Source organism: Callospermophilus lateralis, chromosome 19 (assembly GCF_048772815.1).
Source record: "Callospermophilus lateralis isolate mCalLat2 chromosome 19, mCalLat2.hap1, whole genome shotgun sequence".
NCBI classification, from domain to species: Eukaryota; Metazoa; Chordata; class Mammalia; order Rodentia; family Sciuridae; genus Callospermophilus; species Callospermophilus lateralis.
In genome coordinates this window covers 1,144,509-1,153,392 of record NC_135323.1, presented here as the reverse complement: position 1 = coordinate 1,153,392, position 8,884 = coordinate 1,144,509, and the positions used below count along the sequence as shown (strand labels likewise).

Below are 8,884 nucleotides of genomic sequence, written 5' to 3'. Positions count from 1 at the left end.
GACCCGCGGCCCTGTGGCCACCAACAGCCCTAACGGCCCTGGGACGCCGGTTTCCGGCCTGAAGGCGGCTGTGTACTGCGGAAACATCCGGGTGGGGCCGCGCTGCCACCCACTCAGGTTCCAGGACCGCGAATAACCCGGCACGAAACGGGAGCCCTATCCTTGGGGCAACTTCCGGTGAGGCCTGGCGCTCTTCCGGCAGCCGCCATTGTTCGCGCTTGCCACTCCTGCGGCCCAGAGACCCGGAGGCCTCGGCCTTGAGGCCGTCGGCTTGACCCAGGTGGGTGGGCTCGGCCGGGGGCAGCCAGTGGGGCGGGACTCCCCATGTGTGGACAGGCAGAGGGCGGCGGCCCAGGCCTCGCGCCGGCCCGGCCCTGGGTGCAGGCGCCATGTCCTCGTCGTGTCTCTTGCAGTTGTCGCCGCCCACGGAGTCGCCGGCCCGCGGTCCCCGAGTAGCCCGGCGTCTGCACCCACCCTCTCGACCTCGGCCACCCTGCAGGTAAGAGGGGCGCCCTGCGCAGGCCCGCGGCGCCCCCGGCCTCCCTCCGGTTCCTGGTTGCTTTCACCTCCCAAGGCCTGAGCTTGAGGCCGCGGCCTCCCTGCGGCCTGTCCCCGGGGCGCGGAGGCGGGAGGTGTGACCCTCTGGCCCCGAGCTGCGGAGCCGCCCTGCCCGGCCTCACCCCCGCCTCGGGCTCTGTAAACCCTGGAAGGTGGCTCTGGGAGGGGAGGCCCGTGCAGGACCCCGCATCCCACTCTCTGGCCCTCGGAAGGCCCCTTTGAGACCTGGGCTTTGAACCCCTGGGTGTCCTCTGGACAGACCTAGAGGTGGGCTTTTTGTTTCCCCTTGTCTTGTCGGGGACCCACCCAGGACCTTGAGGGTGCTAGGCCTGCACTCCACCCTGACCCACCCGCTCCCCTCTCCCTTACCTTGCAGTGATGGAATGTAGGTGGGAAGGCCCCAAAGGTGGGGGCAGGTGGGCTGCGGGAGTAATGTCGCAGGAAGGGTTGGCATCTCCTGTTTGCTGAGAGCTGCTTCATTAACAGTTGCTTAGGATGGGCTCCAGCCCTTGGGGACATGAACATTTCAATTTCCCCAAGTGCTGCTCTGGTTCCTGGATTCCATTCTCAATAATGGCCTCCATTTTATTTAGCTTACTCGATATGAGACCCCCGATTTACCTAACTACACTAACTACCTATCTGTAAACCTGGCTTCTTTATGAGCTACTTATTTAAGTTATTTTTGGTTACTCGCCACACATCCTAAATTAAAGTAGACAATAAAAGTCTGTCCTCCTTCCAAATCATGTGTTTGATAGCAATTTCCCCTTTATCTGCCAACTACCAGTTACCATTAATTTGGAAGGGTGCAGTAGGAGGACTCATTATTTAACTACTGAGCCATATCCCCAGGGCTTCCATAAATTACTGAGGCTGGTCTCAAACTTGGCATCTTCCTACATCAGGCTTTAAGAGTTACTGGGATTATAGGCATGTACCACCATACCTGGCCACTATTAAATTTTAATATTCACATATCCTTTAACCCAGCACTTTTTCTCCACACTCTTGGCTCAATAATTTATACAACTAGGAGATAACCAAAAAGCTTTTACCAGAATAATGCTATCAATAGAATAAAGGAGGGAGCACATCACCTATGCTTTTCTGTTTAGAATAGGTCAAATGAATTACTGTGTGTCAACAAGTAAAATATAGCACAGCCTTTATACAAATGGACTAGCTCTGACTGGAAAGAGCTTCAGGACATACCATGTCTTAGTTGATAAGTAGGATGGAAGGATAAGCCCATTTGTGTAGTTTGTATGTACATATGGATAGTCCTCCTTCCCCTCCCTCCCTCTTTCTTATTCTGCTTTCTCTCATCCACCTCCCTCACCATCCCCACTGTGTGATATATGTATGTAGATGTTTAGGGAAAAGTTGGTAAACTCTTCTTAGGAAGGTTGGAGTGGAAATGTGGGTAAGTTTAGTTACAAAGAGGCATTTTAATTTTTACTATATAAAATATGCTTCTGTGGGGCTGGGGATGTGGCTCACGTGGTAGCGAGCTCGCCTGGCATGCGTACGGCCCAGGTTCGATCCTCAGCACCACATACAAACAAAGATGTTGTGTCCATCAAAAACTAAAAAATAAATATTAAAAAAATTCTCTCTCACTCTCTTTTTTTAAAAAAAAATGCTTCTGTGTTGTTAGAGCTTCATAAGGTTGCATACAGATAACTGGGCACCTTTAAAAAAAACCAAAATCATACACTGGCACACACCTGTAATCCAGCAACTCTGGAGGCTGAAGCAAGAGGGTCACAAGTTTGAGGCCAACCTTGGCAATTTAGAACCCGGACTAAAAATAAAAATGCAGCAGTAACACAGTGATAGAGCACCCCTGGGTCCAATCCAAAGTGTGTGTGTGTGTGTGTGTGTGTCCCTTTATTTATTTATTTGCAGTTCTGTATAGCCACAAACTCTGGGTTACTTCTCCACATAAGAAGTGGAACTGAGCAGGCACTGTTGCACATGCCCGTAATCCCAGGGCCTTAGAAGGGTGAGACACGAGTATCCAAAGTTCAATGCCAGCCACCACAGTTTAACAAAACTAACAAACTTAGTGAAACTAACAAACTTAGTGAGACCCTGTCTCAAACATAAAAAGGGCTGGGTGTGTGGCTCTGTGGTTAAGTGCCCCAGGATTCAATTCCCAGTACCAAAAAAAAAAAAAAAAAAGTGAAACTTAAATCCCTTCCTCTTCAATTGTGGGATGTTCCATAACAATTTGTCCTCTCCTTTCTTGGATCTAGAATCAGTTATTTCTCTACAGTAGGAAAAAATATTTAAATGAAACACTGGGACAGTTTATGTTATTAGATTGGTCATTGTTCCCTGCCTTTTTCAGTGGGGAAAGGTAGGAAATAAGTATTTCCCTGTTTCAAAAGATAAAATAGATCCTGAGTTCCCAGGAATTGGAGAAAGAGTTCTTTGGAAGGAGGTGCCTTTGTGATGTAGATGAATGTGCAGTTCCCCATTCTTCTTTCTTCAGTTGCCTTTTTAAAGTTTAGTTGCAAGTACATACCATTAAATAATTTTTTCATAATAAATCTTATTTTAATTGGAACAAGAGACAATTATCCTTTCTTTTTCTAATATAGTTACCTGTGTCTGAATCATTCAAATTAAATTGAGCCCTTGCATGACCAATGTTACTACGTTTTCTTGGTCTAGTTAAATTTTTTTTTTTTTTTAAAGAGAGAGAATTTTTTAATATTTATTTTTTAGTTTTCGGTGGACACAACATCCTTGTTTGTATGTGGTGCTGAGGATCGAACCCGGGCCACACGCATGCCAGGCGAGCGCGCTACCACTTGAGCCACATCCCCAGCCCACTAGTTAAATATTTTAAAAATAATTTTTATTCAGAAAAGCAAATTATCATTAAAATGTTTAGCAAAAATTCTACACATATAGGAAAAATAATACTGTTTGAGAAAGGATTTAAAATGAAAGACTGAGGTCATGAAATTCTTTCACTTAGGGAAAACTTGAGGCATGAGAGTTGGCAGGTCGTTCTGACCTCTCAGGGCCAACTCCCTCACATGGAGATAAGTACTCCTAGTAAAAGCTTTTCTTTACATACAGAGATTTTCCTAGAATTAATAACCTGAGCAATGACCATTCAACAAGCTGTGCTATTCTTGTTGACCAGTATAATTATAAGAACCAAGTTGCTGTAATTCCCTTTTTATTTTTTATCTGTAAAATCAGATCCTTTGTATGCCATTTGGCTTGAATAATAGGGTCTTTGTTTTCAATTTTGTTGTGCCTCAAACTGCCTTTTGTTTTGGGATGTAGTAAGAGGGAGAGGGTTCTCTTCCACTTCCCTGTTAGTTCTTTTGTGAGTCCTTTGGCTGAATCTAGGAGCCCCATTAATGTAAGAGCTGCTTAGCAAGAAAATAATAAGTTTTTAAAAATTAATGTGGGGATATTCATAACAGAAGGAAGTCTTAAGAAATGACCAAAGCATGATGCTATTTTAGACAAATAACAGTGTATTTGTAGGGGCTGGGGATGTGGCTCAAGCAGTAGCGTGCTTGCCTGGCATGCATGCGGCCCGCGTTCGATCCTCAGCACCACAGGACAAACAAAGATGTTGTGTCCTCCGAGAACTAAAAAATAAATATTAAAAAATTCTCTCTCTCTCTCTCTCTCTCTCTCCCACTCTCTCTTAAAAAAAAAAAACAGTATTTTTTGTAAAGGAATCATCTTAGGATAAATGGATGTCTGGACTAGGGTCGTAAATTCTACATGCGGGAGAATAGATGCATGTGGAAGGTAAGGGTTAAAGAATCTATTCAGGTTGCAGCCCTAATAAACAGTCTGCTGTTTCCCAGCCTTGGTATGTGAAGGACATCCCTCCCAAGAGAACTCTTGTGACTTGGTGCATGTAGGAAAAGATAGGCTGAATATCCCTTTCCTCAGTGATTTTTAGCTTGAAATAATTAATATGCCAATTTACCATATTTTTTTTTTAGAGAGAGGGAGGAGAGAAAATTTTAATATTTATTTATTTTTTTTTAGTTTTCAGCATACACAACATCTTTGTTTGTATGTGGTGCTGAGGATCAAACCCGGGCCACATGCATGCCAGGCAAGCATGCTACCACTTGAGCCACATCCCCAGCCAAATTTGCCATATTTTGGTTTTTGTAGTTGGTGTTTTTGTGGTGCATGCTACTAGGAAAATGATCAACCACTGAGCTACACCACAGCATTTTTCTTTGTGTGTGTGAGAGGATTGAACCCAAGACCTTGTGCACCTTAGGCAAGCACTCTACCAGCTGAGCTGTGTCCTTTTTAAAAATTCCTTTCTCTCCAACTATGGTTTATTTTCTCAGTGATTATGAAGGGATCACAGCTAGACTCTGTTTTTCAGCGCTAACAGTTGAACCCAGGGCTTTGTACATACCAGGTAAGCACTCTCCTGTTGAGGTACATCTCCAGGTACCTTAGCTTCAATAATATGCAGAAACTATGCTCTTACACATTTCCTTCCTTCCCCACTTCCCCCTATCGAATCCAGAACCTGGAGCATGCTACAAAAGTACTCTACCACTGAAGTACATGCCCAGACTTAAAATTTTTATTTCAAGACAGGGTCTTAGCTGGGCATAGTGGTGCACGCCTATAATTCCACTGGCTCTGGAGGCTGAGGCAGGGGGATCACAAGTTCAAAGCCAGCCTCAGCAACAGTGAGGCACTAAGCAACTCGGTGACACCTGTCTCTAAATAAAATACAAAAAATAAGGCTGGGGATGTTGCTTATTGGTGGAGTGCCCCTGATTTCAATCCCTGGTACCAAAGAAAAAAACAAGACAAGGTCTTGCTGAGTTGCCCAGGCTTGCCTCAAACTTTCAGTCTCTTGAGTAGCACAGCACACAATACCCTACTTCTGCATTAAACTGCTGAGGCTGGCCTCCAGCTTGCAATTCTCCTGCCTCAGCCTCCCAAATTGCTGGAATTATAAGCATATGCCATCATGCCTGGCTCTTTCACCACTTTTAATATGTCATCCTGTTAGGTAGGAGTTCCGGATGCCTAGATGGTGTCAGTAGGGTACAAGAAAAATGCGACTTGGAAGACAGGACAGGGAGTTGAGTCATCACATCCCTGTTTACAATGTTCCGGTACCATAGCGACTCCTGCCACTGAGGATTTATTGCCCATGATAACTCCCACCACAGGCTTGGAATTCTAAACTCACCAGTGGGAGCAAATGCGGGGAGCTGTCTATTAGGTCCGTACACAGAAGAACGCCTCACAGCTCAACATAGGAGGCAGGAACTTCCAGACATTGTTGTTTTGGCCACTCTGCTGTACCTGACTGAATGCCATTTTTATCTTCACCTTCAACAAACTGTTCTTTACCTGTTACTTCTGCATGACTTGCTCACTTCTTTGTTGGGAACACCAAGGACCTGGACTGCAACTGGAGACCCCAGCTGTACAAATCCCATTGCTCTCTTTTTTTTTTTTCTTTTTCACCTGGGATTGAACCCAGGGGTGCTTAACCAGAGCTACATCTCCAGCCCTTTTAATTTTTTATTTTGAGACAAGGCCTCACCGAAGCAGGCCTTGAATAAGAAATCTTCCTGCCTCAGCCTCCCGAGCCACTGGGATCACAGACATGCCCACCGTGCCTGGCACAATTCCATGCTTTCTGACCTCCTTGGTTTCAGCTGGGAAATTGGCTGCTCACCTCTCAGAGGATCCCTGTACATGACAGGGTGCTTCTCTCTCGCTGCTTTAAAGATTTTCTTTATGTCTTTGGTTTTTGACACTTTGACTATATTATATTTGATTATATAATGTCAGCATATGGCTCATTTGTTTATCTTTGTCGTATTTCTTAGAGATTCTTGGATGCATAGATTTATATCTTTGATCAAATTTTGGAGGTTTTCAGCATTTATTTTTTCTTTCTTTTTTTTTTTTAGAGAGAGAGAGAGGATTTTAATCTTTTTTTTTTTTCTTTTTTTAGTTTTTGGCGGGCACAACATCTTTGTTTGTATGTGGTGCTGAGGATCGAACCTGGGCCGCACACATGCCAGGCGAACACCCTACCGCTTGAGCCACATACTCAGCCCAGCATTTATTTTTTCAAGTATTCTTTCTTTCCCTTTTTTTCTATTTCTTTCCTGAGACTCCCACTGTTTTTCTGTCTGTTCCTCTGACTTTACAATTTCAGTTGACCTACACTAAAGTTCACTTGTTCTTTCTTCTGACTGCTCAAGTCAGCTGTTGAAATGTCTAGTGAGCTGAGTACAATAGCACTCCCTATAGTCCCAGTGACTTGGGAGGCTGAGGCAAGAGGATCATGAGTTCAAAGCCAGCCTCAGCAACTCAGTGAGGCATTTAGCAACTCAGCCAGACCCTGTCTCAAAATAAAAAATAAAAAGGACTTGGCTCAGTGGTTAGGCAACCCTGGGTTCAATCCCTGGTACACAAAATAAAAACAAAAAAGAATTTTTGACTTTATTGTTGTTAGGTTTATCAGTTTTAATCAAATGTGCCAATTGTTCTGGAGTCTTTAAGATCGTGTTCCAGGGCTGATTTTGGTTTTATCCCTGTTGGAATTCATGTTGTTCCATGAATCTATGCCATCGTCATCTCCTCATTCCGGGACCCTTTTTGTACATGGTTTTTTACACTTTATACTTTCTCTGTATGCTTAATTTTCCACCTTTCCTATCGCTCTTTCAGTCCGTGAGTCTTGTCTTCTGTGTCCCATTTTGCAGGAGACCCATCTGTGGCCACCTATTCTGTTCTTAGGTCCAACACAATCGTAGCCCAGGGTTCATGGGACAGGAGCATGCTGTGCTGCCCAGGCTGGCCCCCACTCCTGGTCCCTGTGGTTCTCTTGCCTCAGCCTCAGCTGCTCCCTAGCTGGCAGTTGGTTTATTGTTTAACACATTCTAAGTCTGAGGAATAGTTCCTATTATTTATCTATCCTATTTGCCATTTCTACTCATTATTACAGTCATTTTAAAAGTCCTTATGTTTAACCCTAATTTATTTCATTTGTTGCTGTGATTCACTTAAGTGTATTCTTTGGATCACCTTTTTTTCCTTTTTCTTTTGTTCCTTAATGCTTAGAAATTTTTGGCTCTCTCCTTCCAACGTCGTGGTATGCACAGTGGACTCCATTCCTTACCATGTCTTCTCACAAGACTTTCAGGATCAAGCAATTCCTCGCCAAGAAACAAAAGCAAAATCGTCCCATTCCCCAGTGGGTTCAGATGAAAACTGGTAACAAAATCAGGTACAACTCCAAGAGGAGACACTGGAGACGAACCAAGCTGGGCCTTTAAAGAATTGCATGTAAGATAGCTTACATGTTTATGCTTTGTCAGGGCCATTGTCACCTTGCCATATCAAGCTGAAAATGTTACTTATGTCTGAATAATTGGGCATGTTTAGTTGGAATATGATTTTTCGCTTTGTTTCTAGTCTCTGCACTAATAATTAATAATAAATTTTTAAAAAACATTTTGTTTGAAAATAAAATGATTGTTCTGGATGTATTCCAGAATTTAACAAGTGTTTGCTGTTGTCCCTGGTGTGTTTTGTGGTGGTGGGAATCAATCACAGGGCATTCTACACTCACATACATTTCTATTCCATAATAAATGTGTTAAGAAGAAACCTATGTGTGTCACTGTCAGAATATTCCAGTCTTTACTTTTGCCAGAACATTTCCACATGACTGTTAAACTCCATTGGTTTTCTTTTCCCAGCCATATGTCTTGAATCATTTTCCTATAAATTTATGGGGACGAGATGTCCTAGATCAATTAGATTTGACATTAACAAATGACATCAATCCAAATGTGCCCACTATTAGGGCTAGACAAGGTTTTAGGAAAGGAAAAAGATTAGGAGAACAAGAACAAGGTATAGCAGCACCAATACAAATAGATCAAGGAACAGACAGACATGGATTGGGTTTTCAGGAGGGGTCACTGAGACAATAAAAATTACTTGGAAATCAGACCAGTATGGGTTCCTCAGTGACCCCTGACTAAAGAAAAGATACAAGCAGCCCATGACCTGGTCAAACAACAATTAGCGGAGGGACATATACAAACTTCTGTATCTCCCCATAATACTCCCATTTTTGTCATCAAAAAGAAATCTGTTAAATGAAGATTATTGCAAGATTTAAGAGCCATTAATAATGAGATGGTTATTATGGGACCTGCTCAATCGGGGATTCCTCAATTGTCTGCCAAAAACCTAGTATGTTTTAGTTATAGATATTAAAGATTTTTTTTTTCAATTCCAATTCATCCTAGGATAGTCCACGTTTTGC

General features: G+C 43.5%; 1 protein-coding gene across 1 annotated transcript; it reads left to right on the top strand.

The window, feature by feature from the left end:
- Nucleotides 1-210: 210 nt before the first annotated feature.
- Nucleotides 211-8,019, top strand: LOC143638327 (large ribosomal subunit protein eL39). Its single transcript, XM_077106103.1, has 3 exons — nt 211-280; nt 414-499; nt 7,669-8,019. Exon 3 carries the CDS (start codon nt 7,728-7,730, stop codon nt 7,881-7,883), a length of 156 nt encoding a protein of 51 aa, XP_076962218.1. The 5' UTR covers nt 211-280; nt 414-499; nt 7,669-7,727; the 3' UTR covers nt 7,884-8,019.
- Nucleotides 8,020-8,884: the final 865 nt, after the last annotated feature.